The sequence below is a fragment of the Channa argus genome, chromosome 12 (assembly GCF_033026475.1).
Source record: "Channa argus isolate prfri chromosome 12, Channa argus male v1.0, whole genome shotgun sequence".
Classification (NCBI taxonomy): Eukaryota; Metazoa; Chordata; class Actinopteri; order Anabantiformes; family Channidae; genus Channa; species Channa argus.
The window spans coordinates 19,217,055-19,240,757 of NC_090208.1; the positions used below are offsets into that span (position 1 = coordinate 19,217,055).

Consider the following 23,703-nt stretch of genomic DNA (forward strand, 5'->3'; position numbering starts at 1 on the left):
ATTTCTGGATGTTTATTCACTCATGCTAGTCACCAACAATTATGGTTAATTGTTACTAAAAGTTCTTCATGTTTATTTGTTGATATTGTATTAAACATGACATATTGATTATTGGAAAAGTGCAGCTTTTCCATTTTTTTGAATTTAGAATTTCTCCATGTCGGCTTCGGTATTTTACTGAAATCAAAATGATCCCGATTGGCTCTCTCCTAGCTGTAGCCAAACTCACAGCATATTTGCATAAAATTGAGTTCTGCTCAACTTTCCCCTGTCACACAGCTGGACTCCTGCTGCATCTGTAGTGCACAGTGGGTGGTACTCAGCGGCATAGCTGGCCTTCTATTTACAATGAATGGGCAGCTGCTTTATGTGTGAACGCACTGTACGGGTTCACACGACCACAAAATGGATAGAAAATTAGTAAGAACCGGCATGTAACAGAGAAACACTTTTTGTCAGTGGTTGGGACCTGTTCCTATGTAGGAGGGATGGGACCCTGTGTCAAATATCATCCATGATTTGTTTTGATTTGCAGTTTCAAAGTTGGTATTACTTCACAAATTACACCAGTCACCAGGATCAGGCTGACAGCTGCTTTTTCCTTGTCATCTCTGCAATTTATGACTTGTTTACACCTAAAAACATACTCTGTTGATCAGACAGCATTGTTCCTCCTCTTTGTCTTCACTCTTGTCCTGACAGCGGCTTGCACTTTTTATGGCTCCAAATCAAGTCTCTGACTGTATCGACTGCAGATTTTTGCTACATCCAATGTCTGGGAGCTCTTTTCATTGCCTCTGGGTAACACCGTACAGCTGGCATAAAGCTACCTTTTCCTGGTTATTGTTGCCAGTTATGCCAGCGGGCATCCTCTGCTGACAAACATTCCAAGTCTTTTAAGATGCACAGATTAATACTCTAACTTTCAACACAGTGGCTAATAAAGATGATAAGTCATTTATTTTGGCAATAGGTGAAGTGACTGAAACAATGGAAAGATCTTTTTCACTGTTGTGCCAGTGGCTGAAAGATTTTTTTTTCCATATTTATGTGTCAGATGTTTTATTGTCTTAACTCAACAAGTTTCAAAAGGAAACCATGCTTTGGTGCTATTGTGGGTGCTTGTATAAATGCATTTATTACCATAGAAAACACACCACCATGATGATGTTGATGTGCATGTAAAGGCATCAGTATTTCAGTCCACTTAGTAGGTGAAGTCATTATTGCAATAAGTCCTTTTATCTCTCAAATAACTTGGCATAACTACTTTGCATTCATGCTTTGCAGCTGCATGCAGCTCCTTCTGACCTTCCTATTAACTGTGGTTCTCAGGCTTGAACCAATTGTTTCCCAATCTAATGCGTACAAATCTTTAAAAATGGGTTACAATTGTAAAGGCTAATTATTTTTCTGAAACACCTGAGAAAATATAACTGAAACAGAAGGAAAGAGTGCATTTGTTGGGGATTATTTTCAGCAGTGGATTTATTGCATTCTCTAGTGGATATGTTATATTGTGCATACGCTGAGCAAAATCACTCTCAATATTCAAAAAACTACTGAAAACGGAACTCTTCTGCACCTTCCTATGCACTTAAATCAATTCTGTCCAAATAAAAAAAAAAACACTTCTTTTCTGCTCTTTCTTTTACTTGCATCTTTTGAAATGTAAACACTTTTCTGATAGGACTTTGCTTTGATGTTTTCTCCTTGACTTAGATTTTTGCTGCCTAGTACATCACTTGTAAGTCGCTTTGGATAAAAGCGTCTGCTAAATGTAAATGTAAGTATTATGTGGCTGAAGAATCACCCACTCACCTGGGTCCTTACCTACAGAGTGATACACACACATATTTATTTTTTCCACATTGACTATGAAAGTAGCATTTTAGACTTTAACTCAATAACAACAGTTTTTGGAGCAATAGTGGGTACAGACATTAGAACATTTTCAAACCATTTCTCAATTTTGAAATTCCTTTATTTCATTGTTTTAGTGTGAATGACAGACTTCTAGAAAACAATTTGAAAACAAAAGACTGATTAGATTTAGAACACAGCACATCAATCCTCTTTACTAATAACATTTGTTTCTACATATGCACTGAGGGACCTGAACAGTACTGAAATACCAAGCACGGGACCAGAAGATGACTTTACTACCTAAACCCATATTAGTGGTAATAGCAAAAACATGCTTAGGGGGCGGCTGTAGCTCAGTTGGTAATGGCAGTCATTCACGAACCACAGGGTCAGTGGCTCGATCCCCTGTTCCAGCTATATGTCAAAGTGTCCCTGGGCAAGGCACTGAACCCAGCCGTAACAACCCGTTCCCATCCCCAGCTGTGCAGTACCGGTCCAAGCCCGGTAGAAATTGGGGAGGGTTGCGTCAGGAAGGGCATCCAGCGTAAAAGCTGCCAAATCAAGATGCAAACAATAATCTGCTGTGTCGTCCCTGAACCCATGGGATAAGCTGAAAGGACAAAAATACATAAAAAAAAACATGCTTAGCTTATATTATATTTGCCTGCCCACTGTTGCCTTGTTTTGTTTAGTCTATATACAATTTTTCACCTTTAAGTGTCTAATTGTGAAGGAAAAGAAGGTGTGAAAAAGGTTGGATAGCGTGAGAGAGTTAACAAAGTCAGGTAGAGTCCTAATCCTGTCTAGCCACGTTTCTGTTGCGTCATGACAGCACAATCCATAGCCTGAGGGGTGGGAGAGGGATCCATCTGTCAAGTACAAATTTGTAGTTTTAATAGTTTATTACCAATTATTTAAAGTAACTAAATACAGTTAATGATCTGCTGAACACATATTTTTGAGTGACTTTCCAGTTTGAGAATATTATATATATATATATATATATATATATATATATATATATATATATATATATATATATATATATATATATATATATATATATATATATATATATATATTTAGGCTACATTATACTTCTACTCAACTACGTTTTTTTGAGAGAATCACTAATTATTAAAGATAATGCAGATAATAACTTAAAAAAACATTTGGTGATCTATCTTCTAGTTAAGTGAAAGTATCAACACCATAGTGAATATTTACTCATTAAAAATAGAAACCCTGTAATTCAATTGTTAAAATAAAAGTACTACAAGTAGTCGTTATTTAGAATGGCCCCATGTAGAACATTATAACTACTATAATTATTTCTTTCTTTCTTATATTTTGTTTTACTGATTTCATTCTGCAAATTAGAAAGCTGTCACATAAATATAGTGAAGTAAAAATGTATTTCCTCTGAATGTACTAGAGTTTAGGTATGAAGTAAAAAGCCTTTATTTCAGGGGCGGCCAACCAGTCAGAGACTAAGAGCCACATCATGCACATGGGCACGCATAAATATCACCTCATCCCTTCCTCACACACACACACGAACACACAGACCTCTGCTCAGCCAGATTTATTGTAAATGTCACACACCAACATGATAATGACAGAAAATACAGACTCCTACAGTACTAAGACCACAGGCCAGTCATTTTCAACAATGGACATTGTGTGCACTGTCTCACACACACAAACTCTCAGTTCAACCAAGCCCACAAATAAAAATATAATAATTTACAATAGTGTTTTACTATGTTTTACTTTTACTATGCATGTTGCTTAGTGCTTATTTGCTTAGCACTGGTACAAAGTGAAAAAAGTGTCTGCGAAAAGAATAAACATGAATGTATATGAGGTGACTATGATTAACAATGTAGCACAATTAATTTTTCCATAGATTCAGTTCTCAAGGTATTTTACTTATATTCAGGTCTGAAATATGTCCTGTTCTGATTTGTTAGTTTCATTCTGGGTTTTCATGTCTAGGAGCTTTTTCGTTCCCTGCCCCGTCAGTCCTCGGTGTCAGTGGAGTTATGGCACTTGGAAGTTGTCAAGTCCTGCTTTATTTTGATGTCACTTACATTAATTCATGTCATATACATTAACACAGCGTGTTTGGATTTAGAGTCTCACACTTTAAAACATGTCACAATGGGAACCCTGTTTTAGCAAAGTCAAGGATTGGGAAATGAAGAGGGGAAGCTTTTCATAAAACTGTTTACTGTTTGCTTCCGGGAATGCATCTGAAAAAGATTTAAAGTCCATGGCTACTTTGTCAACCGCTCTGAGGGTATCAGTGAAACGTGAACATGAAAGTGAAGTCCCTCTTTTGAGCCATATGCTGCTTCTCTGCAATAAACAGCAGTTTAATGTATTAAAATTTGCAGCAATCAGCCTATCAGACAGCTTTGGGTCCTGATTCGACCTGTTCTAGCTTCACTAATTTCTGTCTTGTCTGGCCAACTTATAGATGATCTGACTCCAGCTGGGTGGCCCAGCTGAGGAAAAACACACAGAAATGCACGTGAGCCTGTGTCCAATTACACAACTCATGCATACGTTTAACCACAATCACACTCAAAGACACAGAGATGGGAACTCAAATGCATTCAGTTATCTGAAAATGTAGTTTTATGCCCCTGAATTGACAAATATGCCCACACACACACACACACAAGTTTTAATTTGTCTCTTGTACCTGAATGCTTATAAAAAGTCCATACTTGTTACACATTGACTCTCTCTCTCTCTCTCTCTCTCTCTCTCTCTCTCTCTCTCTCTCTCTCTCTCTCTCTCTCTCTCTCTCTCTCTCTCTGTCACACACACACACACACACACACACACACACACACAGCATGAAATAAACAGAAGTAAACGAGAAACACTGGAGGTCCCAAACACAGCTGGTTAGTATCCTGTGGTGGATGTCAGGGTCACAGATGGAGGGGAGAGAAAGGAGAGGGAGAAGATGATGAATTGAACTCAGGAGAGAGAAGAAAGCAATGGCGGAAGAACTGATGACAAAACAGTGAAATATGATGAAGAAAGATAAGGACACTTGAAAGAGGGGCGCGACTGGTTTTCTTTCTCATCTTATCTCAACATTTCCCTTTTTCCTCTCATGTCTTTATTTGTAAACGCACATTCCTCCTATTTTCCTCCTCTCCTATGAGGTCATTCCTCCAAGTCACGTTTAAGTTCAGGTGAAAAGCAAACAGCATCTTCAGGGTCAAACAGTATATCCACATCCTTTTCACTGTCACTTCATGGATGTCAATCAGGGTTTGTTGGTAAAAACTGACAGTAGCTCCACTGTGTTCGATGGTTTGTATTTTACAGTTTGATGGGCAGTGAAATCTCCATGCGATGACATGCTGACTGACAGGGTGTGGACAAAACACATTCTTGCACAGCATTTATTGGGGAAAGTGCAAAGGGTCCCTTTCATTTTGTAAGGTAGTGGGCTGAAAGACAAAGTTGTTGTGATGTTTCTGCACTTCAAATCTTAGAATTCACTTGTCAGTCAAAACAATTTGGGCTATTTCTCTCTTTTTATGGGAATAGTTTTATGCTTTTCTGTTCTGTGACTGCTCATGCTAACATTCTTGTTTCTCTTTTTTTCTTGTGTATTGTAAGAGAGTTTTCCGTATCAAACACTCATTGTAATGCCCAAGTGAACAGAGACCAAAGTTTTAATGAACAAACTTGGATTAGTCAGTGCTTCAGTTTTTGTAATTAATAAATAGAATCCAGTACATAGACAGATTATGAAAAAATAGGCCCCTGGACAAGCCCTCCACCCATGCAGCTGTATGTAAGACCCCCAGACTGAGGCAAACGTAACCACAACAAATAAGGCTTCACTTTATTTATATTCATTTTGGCTCACCTTGGTCACTTTTGTAGTTTTTTCATTTATATTTGTCTTTTTGGGATCATCAAACACTTAAGTGACTCTGGCCCACACAGGGCCCCTTGACCTTAGGCCTGATTCTGGAGAGTTAGGTTGTCCATCTATGATTATATGATAGCACAGGTATTATCAATAACATCAGCTGTTTAATCTGAAACAAATTTAATATGTCATTAACTAAGAAAAAAAGGCCAATATTTACATCCAAATGCAACATTTTCTACATATTAGTAGTTCAGCAGTATTCGAATACATGCATCAAGGTACTGTATGCAAAGTAATGGTACCATAAGATATTATTAATACATACTTAATATATCAGATTGCAGAGAGGTGTGAGGCATCTTTGTTCAGTGTTAAACATTAGGATCTTACGTTGCTTCAGTACCAACAGCCTTCCTCTCAGTCCTTCAAGCAAACCACCACCATCATTTTAAACTACATGCATCTCTGTCATGTAATATCAGTTTATCTACAACTTTTAAGCGTGCAAGGCTTTTTTTTTTGTTAAACAAACCAGCTATCCTGTCTCATCATGTTCTGTTGTCTCAGCCATATACCTCAGGTAGTGCTGGTATATGCCATATCCTTGGTAATCCTATACTCAACCTTCATCAGAATAATGTCAACAGACCCTATAGGAATGAACAGACAAGTCCAGACAGACAATTCGTTAACCACGAGCTGCCACTCTCAGCTCTATGAACTGCAGGAGGTTAAAGCAGATAGGTATTATAGACAGCTTGAAAACTTTCGGCTTGGCATACGTACATGAATTTGTTTGGACAGAAAAGTATGAACAAACAGTGAAGATTGATAGGAGAACATTATCTAAAGCTGAAAAATGTGCCAGGATGAAGAAACAATAATATATGTTAACACATTGTCACATTCATTCAACAACATGCCTGTCCCATCATGTTATACTGAATCTGTGCATGTTGGCAAATTATGAGCATTGTGCTTTTGCTTGGAGTTTCACGTGTGTCCAACTGTGCATTGATTTTACATCTATTTAGCATAATCAGCTCCTACTCTTTGAGTAATACATTGCTAAGATTCCTTTTTGTAATTTTGGTAAACCTTTTTAACAGTCTCACCCAGTAGACCATTAAACATCTGGTCTTGTAATGGTCACACAGTCACACCCATTAGCAGCTTGGGAGTGTGGACCACCACCCAATTACTCCCATTTGGAGGGGTTGGCAGGATCAGGTTCTTGGGTACCTGAAGAAGTATGTATGCCTTCACAAAAGAGAGTAATAGACCAACATAATAAGGGTTATTTAATATGTCAGGAAAGAGGTGTTCAGACTTCCTGAAAAGGTTTTTTTCTTTTCTTTTCTTTTTATCTTCCTACTATAATTCTCTGTTAGGTTTTGCTTTAACTACATGCAACCAGTCAGGAATTATCATAACTGTCTTTTTTCAAAGTTCCCTCTTTGTATAAATAATGATTCAAATCACTTCTAATATTAGCTTCTTATTGCTTAAGCCTCTTTGGCAAAGTGTAATTTGAGCCACTACATTATTATGGCCTCCCTCTATTCCTTTCACTCTTTCTCTTTGCCTCCAGCTTTTCCTTTCTTACTCCCTCCATTAGCCCAAATTTCACAGATCCCGGCTCACGTTCTCCCTCTCTTGCCCTCCTTCTGTCATTGTGATTAGAGGAGTCGAGGAGATCAGAGGACAGCAGGACCAGCACCACTGACCTTTACCCTCCTTCTCCCTCTCACTCTCTGTCTCTGTGCCAAGCTCACTTTTTCGTTGTTGCGTGTCTTCCTCTCCTTTTCTTTCTTCACTACATCCATTTCACTTTGTCTACAGCATTTGTGGATATAACTAACTCTGTTGTCTGGAGCAAGTGGCAGTAGTTATGCGTGTGGTTTTCTATTGCTTTTATTTTTCTAATTATTATTGTTTGTTCAGTAGTATTCTTACTATTGTCGTCCGCATTATTGAGTAAGTTTTAATGATATATGGAAACCATATTTTCAACGACAACAAAGAGGATAGAGCAAAGTTGTTTCCCTTGTTTTTGGTGTGTCATAATAAAGTCATTGAATCAGCAATAATTATTATAGTTAGTGCCATCATCAACAAGGACAGGTGGGTACTGTGATTAGTTTACCCTCCAAACTCACTAATTGCCAAATCAGATGTTTTGCTTTGAGCCTAAGCTGGCAGGCAGAGGGACAGAAGGGAAGACAGAGGAAGCGCAGACTGTATATCCCATAAAATTATACAAAAAATGCAAAGGAACGCCAACAACCTCTTCAACATATCTCAGAACCAGAGAAAGATATTATTCAGTTATACCATATGTAAATATAATGATGTCATTAAATTTAACACTATCAAGGTTTCCAAAGTGTTATTCTATGTTCACCGTCTTTAACTGAACATTTCTCAAATACCTTCACATGGTATACAAGTCTTTCCCAGGCCCAGACTAGACCATACGTGGTGATAACTTACAAGGGTCCTGAAGGGTCCTTGACCTAAGTTTTTGTGGATATGAACAGTCAAACAATGTGGTCATATGGGGTCAAGTCAGCACCCTTTTGTCCCCCTCCCATTCATCTCTCCTCCATGTGTCTCTCTCTTCCCCACTAGCCCCCTTTCATTCACTAATCACATTGAAATGCCAGCCGTGACCTTTGAGTCTGACCCCACCGAGACCCCCAAATCATGGACTCGTATGACACATTGACATATTCACACAAAAGTACTCAAACATGAAAATTTTTTGTAAAAACACATGAAAAATACAAGTTTATACAGAGATTAGATTGACACATAGAAGATAAATAAAACGCGCATAGTAGATTTCTGCTGATCATGTGCTTTGTCAGACTTTGTCATGTGCTTTAGGAGCCTTCATGTGTGAACTTATAGACTTTTAGTAGAGTGCTAGGTGAAGCTTTGCACTTCTTGTTGAGTGAGAAAACAAATGTCCGACAGGTCCCAGTGTAGTTATCAGTGGATTTGCGTCGACTAAAGGGTCTCCTCTGGGCTGTTGTTGGCACTGATGGTTCTATTTTTGGGTTAACATGAACAGTTAAGGCTGTTTCATGTCTTTGTTACTAGTCAACAGGCAACGAGGACCAAGGGGAATGGTCAGTGTTCATTCATTGTGTCACCTGTCCCTCTATAGAAAACCCAGTAAAAAAAGTCACAAGGAAACAAATAAAGGCTGGAAACCGTGTTGCCACAACTCAAGAATGAAGAGATTTTCTTAAAACCGGATGGACCTGATTCTACATGTTATGTTTGGATCCATAATTAGATGCGCCCTTTCTCTGTCAACTCCTAGCATCAGCTTTGATTGCATCTGATCCTTTTTAAATCCCTTTTCCTCTTTCAAAAATGTTGTAAATCTGCCAAAGATTCGCTGATGCAACTGTTTGGATTGACTCACATTGCTCACATTGTTACCTGAGTCTCTGAGTGCACTTTTGCTTAAGTTCCCAAACTCCTTGTTTGATTGTTTTCTTTTATTCATAGCAGGGGTTTAACAGTTTCATGACGGTGAAGGTCAAATGTGGGAAAAGTGAGATTTGTTATGTCTGGTCTTTAACATACAATCAGCACATACACTTTCAAAGCATTTGTTCTAATCTCTTTCTCTGTTTACGTTGTGCAGGGTGGTGAGTTTCACGAGCCATGTGGAGGCTTGGACTGCAGCGGAGGATGCAGGTGCAACCCTGAGAAGGGCAGCAGGGTGAGTTGTGCCTCATGTATTCAATGCTGCCTTGGCTACTATAAAATTATTTTCAATATTTTTGTCATCTGCATATTCAGAGCACGTCACCAATTTGTTAATCTGCAGGTTTTTTGTTAGACTTTGTTAGAGAAGCTCTGCAAAACAAAAATTTGAATAGCATTTTAATGGCTCCTGTACTCTTGATGTTTAATAGCTGTAGTTCAGTTGGTAAGGCTGTTGTCCACAGACCACAGGGTCAGTGGTTTGATCCCCGGTCCTGGGTATATGTCGAAGTGTCACCAGACCCCTAACAGCCCATTCCCATCCCCAGCTGTGCAGTGCTGGTCCAAGCCCGGTAGAAATTGGGGAGGGTTGCGTCAGAAAGGGCATCCGGCGTAAAAACAGTGCGGACAATGATCTGCTGTGTTGACCCTGAACTCATGGGATAAGTCGAAAGGATTAAAAAAAATTATTATTTATTTTCTCTCAGGAAGAAAAATAGATTATTTCATGTGTGAGTTGTTCCTTTATGCTTCCTTTATTTATTTAACTGATTTGATCTTCTATGCAAGATACATTTCCACCTGTTTTACATGTTGTGAAACTATTCACTGGCCTGTTATCTGTTCTTATGAATCATCTTACTCTTCCTGTAGTACAGTAGGTTGTAATCATGGTTACCATACTAAACATCGAACAAGTCAGAAGTGTCCTCACAGGAGAAACTCCAAAGTTACACTGTGGGAAACAGTGTTTTGTTTTTAGCACATCGGAGTGAACATGCCCATTCGCAGAGTAGTGTGATGCATGCACAAGCTCACGCACATAATAGGGACTTAATAATCTGGGGGCTTGTAGGAAATAGTCTGAATATTCTCAAGAGCATCTCACTCTGAGGTTTGCGTTCTCACATAGACCACGTCCGGGCAAATTCAGGAGCGGGTCAGGATTCCAGTGCATGTGTGAAAGGAGGCTTGAGATAAGTTTTGGAGCAGATTCCTTAAAAAAAACCTAAAAAAAAAACCTAAAAGCTACACACTGTAAGTTTAAGTTGAGGTTTCAATTTGAAAAAAAGTTTTGGCTGCTTAAACAGTACATTATCTTTGCTTTATTCACAAACAATGACCTTGGGGCTCCAATTAAAATTGTGTATCTCTTTCTATCTCAGAGCTACAGATCTTAACTCAAACAGACATTATCACTATTTGACATTTATCACATGAAGCTCTGTCAGTTTGTGTAATGCATGTTTCGACAGCCCTTATATATAGACTATATTGTAAGTAATCAAACACAGAATCACACCACAGTGTTTGTCTTTAGGCAAAGAACTCATTTTCCTGTCATTACTACTATTAAATTAACATCAACTGTCAGCTGTTTTTTTTTTTTATGATACCCAAAGTGTTGGCAAACAGTTGGCAGAATGTGAGGTTATTTGCTCAATTCGATTGATTATTGACTGCATATTACTGATATATTACTTGTATAGAGTACGTCAAACATATGGCAAGCTGTTTACACTACTGTAGAAACAAACAGTCGCTAAGTTTTATGATTTATGGCTGTATATGGTAACGATAGGAGGAAACTTTTGTTAGCGTATTAAAAACATGCTCATATAAAATCCTATTCATGAACAAGCTTCTAAAAATGCCTTAGCATCTTCAGGTCAGAGAGGTAAACACATAAGTGGAAGTCTGAAACAGTTTGACATTATGTCTGGGAGTCTCTTTGAAAACGGATTTTAATGCTGTTAAAATCCGTTTTTCACAACGCTGATAAATACACTTTTTAATTGGTTGAATTTTATTACAAAGCAGGGTTATTACAGAAAGTATATCAATAATCCAAAAGATCTGGAACTGTAAATCCCATGATGATCATTTTCCAAATACAGATTTTGGAATTGAACCTCAGTGGGGTACTATTTTAAAAAGGGGGGGGTGCATGTCCTCCCCATCCTCAGTGAAAATTATGCCCTTTACTGTAGTGATTTTTGGCTGAATGGGGGTCTCTTACAGTGACACCGCTAGCAAAATGTTTGAGCTTCTGCTCAAAATTATGCTTTCTAAGATCGTTTTATCTCTTGGTAAAGTTTACATTTCCAGAGATGGCCACTGCTGCATATGCTAACTAATCCCTTCTCTCAACCATCTATATTTTATTTATTAAAATTACAAAAAAAGCTCTAAAGCTTTGAATCGGACTCAAGCCAAGAACCTTTGTGTGTTCATCTCTGACTAAAACCAGACTAACTGTAGTCTCACTGTCACACTTTGTCTTTTCAGCCTGTCTCCAAACAACAATTACTGTCTGACACAGAAGCCTACACTTACTGCCACTTAGTCAACTGTACGCCACTTTAGGTAAATAACATAGTGTCGAGCGCCACATTACACACGGGTACCTGTAGGTAAATGATATAGCTTAGTAATACCACCTACCACCATATGGGCCCTCTGCAATATTACCTTATTTAACTGTTGTTGTTTAGAGCCGGTAAATGGTAAGGTGCTCATTTTGTTTCTTTTCAGTTTTACTTTTGTACTGACAGGTCGGCGAGGTGACGTGTCTTCTCGATCATAGCTATTAACAGCCCTGCACATCACAGGTGGAAAGAAGTTCAGGTCAGGGAATCAGGTCTCAATGCTGGCTGTCCTGTGAACTGTTATTAAAAGGGGTCAGTTATTCTTTAAATTTAATCTCACCTTAATTTCACTTTAAAGCACCATTTGCAAAGAGCTTTTTAAAGCAAAACAATAATAATTTGCAGTAAGTACTTAGTTTTTACACTCTTAAAAAACAAAAATCTAGTTAAAACAGGTGTATTGTTTTAAAAAAACAAAAAGTTTATTAAAAAAAGTGCTAGACTAGAATTTGTAAATTGGCAGGTGGAAAATGTGGAAAAAACCTAATTTAGTCTTACAAGTGAACCAGTGGATATTCACTCTGAAATCAGCTGCTTGGTTTAAAAAAAAGATTCTTGAAGGAAACAATAATGTTTATATACATTTTGTAAAGATTTTGTAAAATAAAATAGATAGATAGATATAAAAGGAAGGTTTATTTTCATTACTGCTATTAAGAAACATTTCAAAGGAACAGTTTAATATTTTGAGAATGGTGAGAGGATTGATATCCTTTCAACAATATAAAGTCAAAAATATAAATTTTTACACTTTCTGTGTACATTGGGTTATGAGCTGAGCTGTTCTTTAGCTGGGAACAGTAACTTCCTAGTTTTTTTCTGTTTCCATTCATTGAGCTTTGTGTCAGTGTTGTCATCTTTATTCATTTGTTTTAACTAAGGAAAAGTAGAATTAACCAAAATGAAAACCTGTTTGTTAGTGTAGCTGTCTAACTCTTAGGTTGAGTATGAACGAAGTAAAATTGACCAAAAGGTGTAAGTACATTCCTAACTATAAAGATTAACCACAGTAATAGAAAAACTGTAGCTCTTATTTCCACCAGTGTATATTAATCGTAACTGGATGAGATAAAGTCAGATTTTTCAGTGTACAGATGTTTTGGCTCACATATATTAAAAGCTTTTGAGAAGGACCAGCATTGTGCAATATGAGCTGAAGATGTTTTATTCAGCCATTAAATGTGACATGAAAATACAATCCAGTAATAATGGGTTGACTTCTGTTTACAAAAGCTAAAGAGACTTTCAATAACTATATTCAGTAGATTTAGAAGCTTCTCTAGCTCATTTTCTTATCAGCCAGAGCTCTTAAAGCACTGATAATGCCTCAATCCATCCCTCTCACAAACACACCAGAGACACAATCCAGATGTCCCGGGTTGATTTTAGTTGGGTTTCATTATTAATAGCCAAAGGGCTTTAGTTTTACTTGGACCCAAAGTCTTGAGACTCTTTTCTTTAGTCTTTCCTGGCTTTACCATATGTGTCACATTGGATCAATTAGGTCCAACAACATCCGCTCCCACTGGGTAAGTCCCAGGAGTCAGAGATCAGTGTTAGGGACGTCAGGATGGTCTCTGTGTCTGAATATATGTGTGTTAAAGCAGTGGTTAGGTGTTCATTGTAGAGTGTTTCAATTTGCAGAAGGGTCAAAAAGTGGGTGCTTTATTTAATTTTGTCAGACCCCCATCTCTGTGAAGTAAAGACACAGAGAGACAGAAAGGACTTCCTTATTTTGACAAGCTGCCAGAGAAGTCAGCTTAAATTTTTGGTATCCTGCTTGAATCCTGTTACTTATCTAATCACAGTATTGTATCTGCAAGTTACATGTGAATTGGTAGCTTTAGCAAGTGTTTCAAATCTCCAACATGATGAAAGTGAGAGTCCTGACTCACCCTACAACTGCTGGAGGACAAATACTGTGAGAGCAAATGTTTTTCAGTTGTCAGAGATCAGTATCAACTTTTTATTATTTTATCTATAGGCTGTTATTAAATCTACTTGTTCAACTCAGTCTATTTATACAATATTGGCATGAAGTGTTCAAGTGTGTGATGGGGAACAGACAAAACGTGGGAAGGAATAAGCTCTCTAAGTAGACGGCAAAAGGAAAGCAGTAAAATAGAATCAGCATCCATAGCTTTTTTTACCTAATAGTGAATGTGGGTTTTGGTGAGATGCATGGCCTCTATGTTGCCCCATTATGAAAGAGCATGTCTCTTTATTTCTGAATTCCTTTACTTTAATCCTACAAGATGAAAAAGAGAGGGAAAAGATTTTCTGGGGAGAGAAAGAAGAGCGGGGGCAGGGGGGGATAAATGCCTTCTATGCGAAGTACTGTACATGATAGAGACAGAGCAGCCAAGAAAGATGGGGACAGGATGACCACATTTTGAAGTTTAATTGTTATGCAAAAAAGGAAATAAAAGTGGGTTGGTGGGTGGTTTGGTATATGTGTGCGTAAGTGTGTAAGGGACATGCATTCTGACAATGTACCTACAGACCACACTAATGTACAGGACATCAGGACAGAACAGGAACTTATCAGTAGTGTCCTGTCATCCAAATATTTCTCTATACACACACACACACAGACACACACACACACACTCCTGGGCCCCTGTATGGCATTTTATCAGGCTCTACCACCTTTTGAAGCCTCCAGTCTGAGAGGTGGGGAGCTTTGTTTAGTCTTCGTCTTCACACACCTTGCACACATACACACACGCACACAAATTGGCCGACAGAGCAGACATTTTATCTGCTATTGTGCAGAAAGTCTTGACAAACAAAAACCTTGTCTTTCAGTTTGACCTAAAATAGCAGGAGGAAGCTTCAGAAGGAGGTTTCAAAGTTTTCTTCAAATACACACACACACACACGAAATTCATAGCTGGCTCATCCCCACCAGACATATAGTTTAGTGTAGGTTAAAGGTCACAGCCAAAACAAAGGCCAGCATCGACCAGGCTTTCGTCACAAGGAGCAGGGACACAGGACCAAGTGTGCGTGTTGCTATGAGGGGTTTAATGCTTTTTCTATTTCTCAGCCTTTTCTTCTATGTCTCTGTTCATGTCATCTCTCTGTCAGCTTTTTTTTATTTAGTTCCCTGTATAGCATTTTACTTTCATTAGTTTTGTCACATGAAAAAGTTCAGTCAAAAGACAGGAACGAAGCAACAAAAAGGAACAAAAAACATCAAAAACAGTGTCGCTAAGGTTGTTTCCTGTTTTGTCTGAAGGTTTAAAGTAAAAACTGAACAAACGTAGGAGAAATTCTTGCCAAAGGTTAACCTTCCTTAGCAATAACCACTGCTGCATCATGTGTCCTTCATCTCAGTGCGCTCTCCTGCCCCCCCATGGCCCCTTACAGAATAGTACATGCAAGACTTGGCTGTGTGCTTTTTGAGCACCATTCTACATTATAATGTACAATATACTGTATGGAATTCTGTCAGGTGCAAATATGCAAACTTTATGTTTCATAAATTCAAAGTTTATCAATGTTCCTATGTTGTAAGCTTCAACAGTTTTGGGATCAGTAGTTTGAATTAGTAGTAGTAACAGTAGTTAGCAGTAGTTACAACTCTAGTTAGAAGTGTCTTAACACAACATTTACTGACATATGGTTTCCATAGCTGTAAACAACATCTTGCTGTCGTCCTCTGCTGTGATCTGATGTAACAGATCACATTTGTCTTCATGAAAGCTGAGCAAACTCTATCTCCTCCAGTAGACTGTTAGATGCAGTTAACTGCTACATAAGTATATGAAGCATAGGAAGTTTGATGGTTTTGTTGCGTTATTGTTTGTTTTGCACTTTACTCAGGTAAATTTGTCTATTTCCAGCAGCTCCCAAAATTTCCAGAATCTCAAAACCCACTATAGCTTGAGCAATGACCAATTTGATTTACACATTTAACTGATTTTTTAATATCTGACGTGCCACAATAAATGCATAAAATGCACTTTAATTGTGCCCAAAGGTGTTTCTTTAACCTGTTTAAGTACGTTTTGTCTTAAACAGGTTTAAAGAAAGGGACGATTTTCACCAGGATGTCACAGACAAGCTACTTGAAACCCTCTTCCACAAGTGTCTGAAGGTGTGGAAAACTGGGCAGTGCTTTCCTGTGTCGTTGACAGCTAAACATTTTAAAGCTCAGCAAACCTAATGTCTGTTAATTATTTATTCATTTGTTATTTAACAGAAATGACTTTCGTGTGGCCTGGCTGGCTCATTTGATAGAGCAGGAGACTCTTGAATGTCGTGGGTTCAACCCACGCTGTGATTTTAAGACTCAGAATGACTAACCATTGCCAGCAGCTGTGTGGCGAGGCTGTGACTCAAGGTTTTAAGCGGGTTGTCTACTAATCATGGGGTCAGCACTTCAATCCCCGGCTGCAGGCCACACGTTGAAATGTTGAACCTCAAGTTTGTTTCTCAAACGAGGTGCATTTGTAAGTCATTTTGGGTAAAAGCGTCTACCAACATGTTGATTTGGAATCATTTTTGAGCAGTTTGATTGGAAATGTAGCAGAATTTTAAAAAAATGTGCTAAAAAGTTATATTTTGAATCATTTTTAAGCATTAAAGGGCCCCTTCCCTGATTTAGAATTTGCTTCTTTTGGTTCTAGTTTGGATAGTACATGTACTTTGTAAAATTATGTAAAAATATCTCTATACTTCTACTTGAAAAAATGCCTCCAGATGACATCACTTGGAGGAACCTTCAGTTCAGATTATACAATCTCCTTGCTCTTACTATAAAGTTTGTATTCTAGGTCAAACATCTGAACTCCTAATGATGAAAAACTCCTCCGGGTGATGTCATCTGGAAGAGTTTTTCAGCTAGAAGAAATATAAAGAGAAATATTTTGATATAGGGAAGTCAGAGGGAAGATTAAAAGCATGATCTACATTTACAGTATAAACCAAGGCCATAGAAAGCAAGTTGGAAAAGTAACATTCTGATTCATCCAATGTTATCAACACTGTTCAAACCACATAGAAGCAGGATAATACAGAGTTAAAGCACATGGAGTCACACGTTAGAGGGAAGGTATTGATTTCCCCCCTCTTCCTTGTTTTTTGCACAGAATAGCAATTAGATACCTTCCGGGTGATCTAACGTCTCCCTAACGCAGCAACACACACTTTTACATAAGGCCAATGTGTGCAGGTATGTACAAAACTGGTAATTAGTGATTTTACAGGTTTGTTGTTGAGGTGAGGTTGTTCTTGTGTTTTGTGAAGGTGATGATGGCAGCACATTTATTTCCATTTTTCTTATTGCCACACACACACACACTTCCCATTTATGACATTTTTTTCTTCTTAACAGTGTTGCCCTGCCCTGCTCGTTACTTAAGCTTAAACTCAATCAAATGCTGTTGAACATGTAGATGCATATCACCTTTAAACAGGACAAAAATAGTTAAGGATGAGCAACTGTGTTTGGGTGTGTGTGGTAAATCTTTAACACGTTATGGGCTGCTTCACTACGTAGCACAGTTTGGACCTAGAGTTTGTTGGGTGGCTGAATTTTTCTGAAAACGTGAAGACAGGAGATGAGTAGAAGAGTCCCATGCTGCTGATGCAGGCACTCACACACTGATACAGAAAATATGCACGAGTATTACCAAGCGCTGCAGGAATCTCAATCCCCTACCTAACTAAACACAGCTGGATGGAGCTCGTCTTCACACATACACTTTGTCGTGCAGACAGGAAAACGTGACCATATTGCTTCCCCTCTTATAAGCAAAGAGAAGTGAAGCTGAAAGAAAACCAGGAGCTCTCTACTTCCATACCACACATTTTACAGCAGTGGTGAATCAAATCTAAAATGTCTTTAAAAACACTCAACACTGGAGTTGAGTGCAAAAGTTTTGTACACTTGTTCTCAGTAGGCAAACACCTTATTAGCTAGCTACAGTTAGTGTACAGTTAGAATAAATACAAATTATGTTTGTATCCACCATAGTATGTTTCATGTAAATTCTTAAATTGTGCTTTAAAAACAAGTGATGTCTCATCAAAATATAGTGAAAATGGTTTTGTATCCTCATTGTATGTATGAGTATTGCAGGAATTTAATTCATTGTTATAATCCACCGCACCCTCTTTGTTACAGGTTTCTTCAGGCTAAATAGAAACACACATTTGAATTTTATCATCACTACTGAAAAATAACAAGAACTAAAGCTTAAAGAAAAGAGGCTCATGAAATGAACCTTAATAAGAAACATTTGATCATATTTTCGCATTTACAACCTTGTAGTTCTTGGGAGACAGTCAACCAATTCTTTATTATGAATTAAAAGTCATTGCAGACAATATATAGAGCAGGTCAAAACTAAAAGTCCTGACTTGTATGTTAAAAAACCAAAAACACCTCCTTTGATCTGAAAATACACAGATGATACATTTCAAATAATTTTGACCGTTAAAAAAAATTCAACAGTGCTTTCTTTTTCTCTTAATGATCTGACATTATTCATTACACACAGATCACCCCTATGTTCTTTTTGCTCCCTATGGGATCCATCTATCATCATTTGTCCTCTGCTTCTTTTCCTCTTTTTAGTTATACTTTGACTGATAAGGCCACCTTAAAGGTCCACCCAAAACAAACTTTATCATGATGAAAATATGTTTGAAGATCAAGACAGATACAGGTGATGAATCTGTTTTCCTCAACAAAGGACCATTTGTATCCACAGTTGTAGCACTGAAAATGGACAGATTTTGCTCTTTTTTTTTTCTTAATTTTATCAACCTCAATTTTCCTCTGCGTAATCCACCGACACTCTTAGTGTGACAACTAATTAGTAACATCTGTACTGTGGTTGTTGGGGTCTTTAGATAAGGAGTAGCATCCACTTACATTTGCTTTTTGTAAAGTTAGGTTGTTTCATCTCATTTTTAAGGTGCATTTATGTGTAGCAGTTTAAGACTGCATAGTTAAACCCTGTGTATTATATTTATTTTGGCATTTGAAACATTTTTTGTGGGAAATTCTGATTCTTGGTAGGGATAGAGGTTCTAATTAATTACTTGTTAAGTTGCATGATGTGTAGTCAAATAACAAAAAGCTTAAAATAATGTACGGCAGCTAAGAAAAGACATCTTTATGACATCATCACCGTGGGACAGTGGGTCCTGTTACTAATGGGGTTTTTATTGGAGGGGAAAGCACCTGGATGAAAAGAGAGAACGGGTCGTTTGTTTAATGGCAGCCATCACCACAAACAGATGAATCAGTGGTACAGAGGAGGGGTGGGAATGAGTCTGAGGGAGCATGCAGGCGGGAAAAACAGTCTGTCGAAGAGAGAGAAGAGACAGTGCTGCTGTCAGCCAATGTAAAAATACGTTTTGAATTTGAATGTTTAGTGTTTGGTGATTAGCACACGTTACTGCAGTGTTTATGCACTAAACTTCCCAGTGTTCACCTGCAAATCAGTTTTTCCTATGTGATAAAGCCCTTTTCTTTTCAGTTGATGAAATTTAAAAATTTGTGATCTCTTAAGCCATGTTGGTTATTAACATCTTGATACATGTCTTGTAAAGGCAGCAGTATATACTAATGTCTTAGTTCCATGATAAACCATTCTTAATAAACCAAATTATGTTGTTTGTTGAAAATGCTGAAATTTGCAAGATGAGATTTTTAAATTGCTTGTTTTGTTCAACTAACAGTCCCATATTGCTGTATGTGACCAAGAAAATAATTTTGCTAGCAATGAATAATTGATCAAATATTGTTACAGGGAGCTTAAATTTGGGTTTTAAAGATCATAACTCGGGTCTTCTGCGTATTTTAAAACAAACAGAATTACTTAGCAACAAATGAAAACGAACTTGATTGTTTCTGTTACTCTATACATCAGTATGCCTAATATTACAACAGATTTTTCAAAAAAAATATCGTGATTCATGTTGTGATGTTTTTATGCTGTTGCAAGGTTGCATCGACTTCACAGGCTTCAAATTCCTGATGGAACGGATACTATAAATAGGTTTTGCTGAGCAATGACAACACAACAGCAGTATATGTTTAGAGTTTGTATTGATTTAAAGGAAATACCACAACAAACTGAGTCAAGTTCTTATAACACAATTCGTTCCTTACATCTGTTCTAGCCAGAACACAGTAACAGTTTACTTGATGATTTGTAAAAGACCGGTTTTAAATGAAATTAAAATGCGGGCGTGACTGCAACCATAGCACCTAACTACTCCTAATTTCATGTTCTTTCTACACTAGTTGAGAAAAGAAATTAGGTGGATGGCAGCTGATGAAGTTCTCCCTCTGTGTTCTCAGTTGCTGTATCATTACTCATCCTGAGCAGGACAAACATGTCTGAGATAAACCAAGGTGTTTGGGTTTATGGTCTGGTCGCCGAAGGGGACAGGAGGGAAGAACACGATACAACCTAAACATTCCCATCTAGAGAGGATTTCCCTCTTTCTCTCTTTATTTGTGTGTGAGGATGGGTGTGCGAGCCAACTTTTTGGTTAGTGGGTAACAGCATTTAATGTCCCATTCTAGGAGCACATACCCATAGATCGGCAGTTTTGTTGAGGGCTTTGGTGGTTCTGGCAAATCATGTGTGTGTTTGCAAACTGTAATTGGGTTATCACACCGCCCTGCTGATTAAACTTGCACCCAAAGACCCAACATTTGCCAACCTCTCTCTGTGCTTTGCTCCCATCACCTTCCCCCAGTGAGCATGTGGTGTGACAGCTAAAATCTTCCCTCCCAGTACACCCGGCACTCAGAACAATGCATCCCGATAAACCCTTAGAGGGCCCGAGGGTGTCCGCGTGTGCATATATACGTGGGTGTGTTTGGGAACAATACACACACATAGTTTTTCACACTCACATGCGGCTAGAATCTGTCTGTCCAAGCACTCTCCTCTATCAGGAAGTGAGGTAGGCCTGATGGGAGCAGTAGGTCCAGAGAGCTTTACAACCCAGAATAGGCTCCATTGTGCCTTTTGTGCTGAAGGGGATTTGGGCCTACAAACTGACCAGTCTGCTGGAAGGTGATGAGGATGGAAGGTCTGGAAGAGCCAGGCCGAGACCCGACAGGCTGGCATGAAAACAGACATGGATGCCAATTGGCAAGGTTGTCTGTGGTTTGACGGTGTCGGGGGCTTAGGCGAATGCTGGCATGGGGGTTAGATCTCTGATAAAACTTATCTCGATGTCTATAAAACTCAAGCTCATTAGTTGTAACCAAACCAGCTGTGAATCATGTCAACAAGAAACTAAGTAAACATTTTAGCATTAACATATTGTGGTACTGATTACTAAAAAATATATTCTTCTAATAATGTAATAAGGAAATGTTGTGCTAGGTGACAAAATCTGTCAAAATCACAAAGTTCTGAGGCTTGTAGAGTTTCAGATAAAGGTCATTGAAGGTTGTTGACCTGTGTAAGGTACATCAACACCTAGAGGTCAGTTAGGATGATCCATTATAATCAAAATAAATGTCTCTTAAATTTCTCCTTATGTGATTTTCCTTTTGGTCTTTTTCTTTGTGCTATTGAAAGAAATGGTTCTTTCTTCCTTTTATCTCTTCCCCTTTATCTATTTTCTTCACTCTACCTACTGTTGGGGATCTTCTCTGCAGACTGCATGTTTTATTCCATACCATGTTAGGAGATAAAAGTAGATACTTCCCACTTCCTCCAATGAGCACTCAAAGGCACTGATTTGTAATTCCCCATAAAAGAGATTTTCAGAGGATTAACTTTTATTGGACATCTGTTACATTTATTAGCTTTTCAGATCTAAGACTTTATCACATGATTGATGATCACTTGTTTGTTATTTTTAATTGTTTGTGCTTTTCAAATTTGAAACTAGCAATATATTTTTAAAAAAATGACAGGAAAAAATTGGAGACGTTTTCCGATGCCAAATAAATGAATAAGCATTAATGCTGAATGATATATACAGTTTCCTGAAGCAACATGCATCCATTCAGACTTATCTTTCAGGAAAGGTCTTGCTTATTTCAGCAACACAATGCCAAACCACATTACTAACTAATTACAACAGCATGGCTTAGTAGTAAAAGAAACCACATGGTAAACATGTCTGTCTATAGTCCAGACCTAATTAATTCAGTTTTTAATTTACATTGTTTACATTGTCTAAGCTTTTTGGGAACAGGGTTGTATCTCTACTATTTGGAGATTGACTAATAGAAGTGGGAGGCAGACATGAAGGAGAGCAACATGAAATTAAGCATTTAAAAGTGGAGGAAAAGTCAAAGAGAAGTAGATAAGAAAGAGTGATGGGGAATGAGAAGGTGGGAAGTTGAGGCGTGAGAGGATGTGGATACCTGTGTTACCTTGCATATTTTCCCTCGGTAAAACCAGGTGTGAGTGTGAGCCGTGAGCCAGACAGCTCTGGCAGGTTGCCTTTACCTGACACAGCCCTGTCATTACTGGTACCTGCCTGCCCTGAGGCCACGTGGCCTGGAAACACCACTGCAGTGTGGGGTGGTCAAGGTTAATCCAGGATCATTGTCACTTTAAAAGCCAAGTGCAATTTAAAAAAAAAATTGTCTTGGTGACATCAGTGCACCCAAAGCCACACATAATACGTACCTTAAATGGAAACCTTTTTTTAAGCGGGGGCATGGAAGAGTTTATATAAAAACTAATTATTATGATAGTTATAGAAACTGAATTGTATAAAAAGCTCATTTGTAGTTTTACTTCGATGTGTGAGTTGCTGAACTAATTAGCCTTTGACTGTAGCTTCCAGGCAGGTATAGTTCTTCTTATATACATATTGGCAAGAAAGTGAATAAACAAAGTTCCCTAAATGTGAAACTGTTCCTTTAATTACTTTTTATGGTAAACAATAAACTCCCCAGTAGCAGTTAAAAGTAACAGCAAAAGTAAAAAGACACTTTGTTTATTGATGTCATGTTTAAGAGAACATTACATCTTAGGGTCATGCATATTGAGCAGAAACACTTCATTTTGTGACTACTTAGGTACAAACAGATGTTCTCCACCATCCCGAATTAAACAGAATGTAGGTAATCACATGGAAGCATTTAAGCATGAGTACCCACCCGTCTGATTCTCCCCGCAGACATAAACAAATGCTAAAGATTCTTTATCAGTCATTGGACCTCCCTCATGATGTCCACTGATGTTGGATTTGACATGGATTAGTGACGTGGTTTTGTGTCTGCAGGGACAGTAATTCTATAATCATACTGCTTTTTTGTCTTTGTGTATGTGTGTGTATAGAAATAATAGAAGGGTGAGTGAACTTTTACCTTGTATAATGTGTAATAAAGGTTGTACAAGGTTGTTGGGAATGTGCATATAATATAAATATGCCCTATGTTGGGGCTAGATATTAATCTACGGTACATAAGAATGTAATTGTAAGATTTGAGCAGCCTGCTCAGCTCTATTAAAAAACCCTGCAGCACTACAGTAGCTTCCATACACATGTCATCATGTGACGTCTTTATAAAAGAATCAATGAGCTTTTTTTTGTATGGTGGTAATGAAAGCAATCGCTTATTTGCAAATTATTGATACGCTTTACCACCTGTTAATCAATAAAGATCCTGTAGATATAGTTATAGAGATTAGTTATTACCCTAACAGCCTCAGATCTAAGTGGGTGAATAAAAGTGATTCTACTCTGGCTTAAAAAAATTTTTACTTTACTTGGAGTCTTACACAAACATGTGACCCTCTCTCCAGTCTCTCCTCCCTTTATCCGTCT

The 23,703-nt window shown here is 38.0% G+C and overlaps 1 protein-coding gene across 4 annotated transcripts in view; it reads left to right on the forward strand.

The window, feature by feature from the left end:
• col4a6 (collagen, type IV, alpha 6) overlaps positions 1-23,703 on the forward strand; it is a 98,021-nt gene that overhangs the window by 41,987 nt on the left and 32,331 nt on the right. For all 4 annotated transcript variants that reach the window (XM_067524144.1, XM_067524146.1, XM_067524147.1 and 1 more), the window contains exon 4: positions 9,438-9,515. In XM_067524144.1, the coding sequence (XP_067380245.1) occupies positions 9,438-9,515 (78 nt within the window). The remainder of the gene's footprint in view (positions 1-9,437; positions 9,516-23,703) is intronic.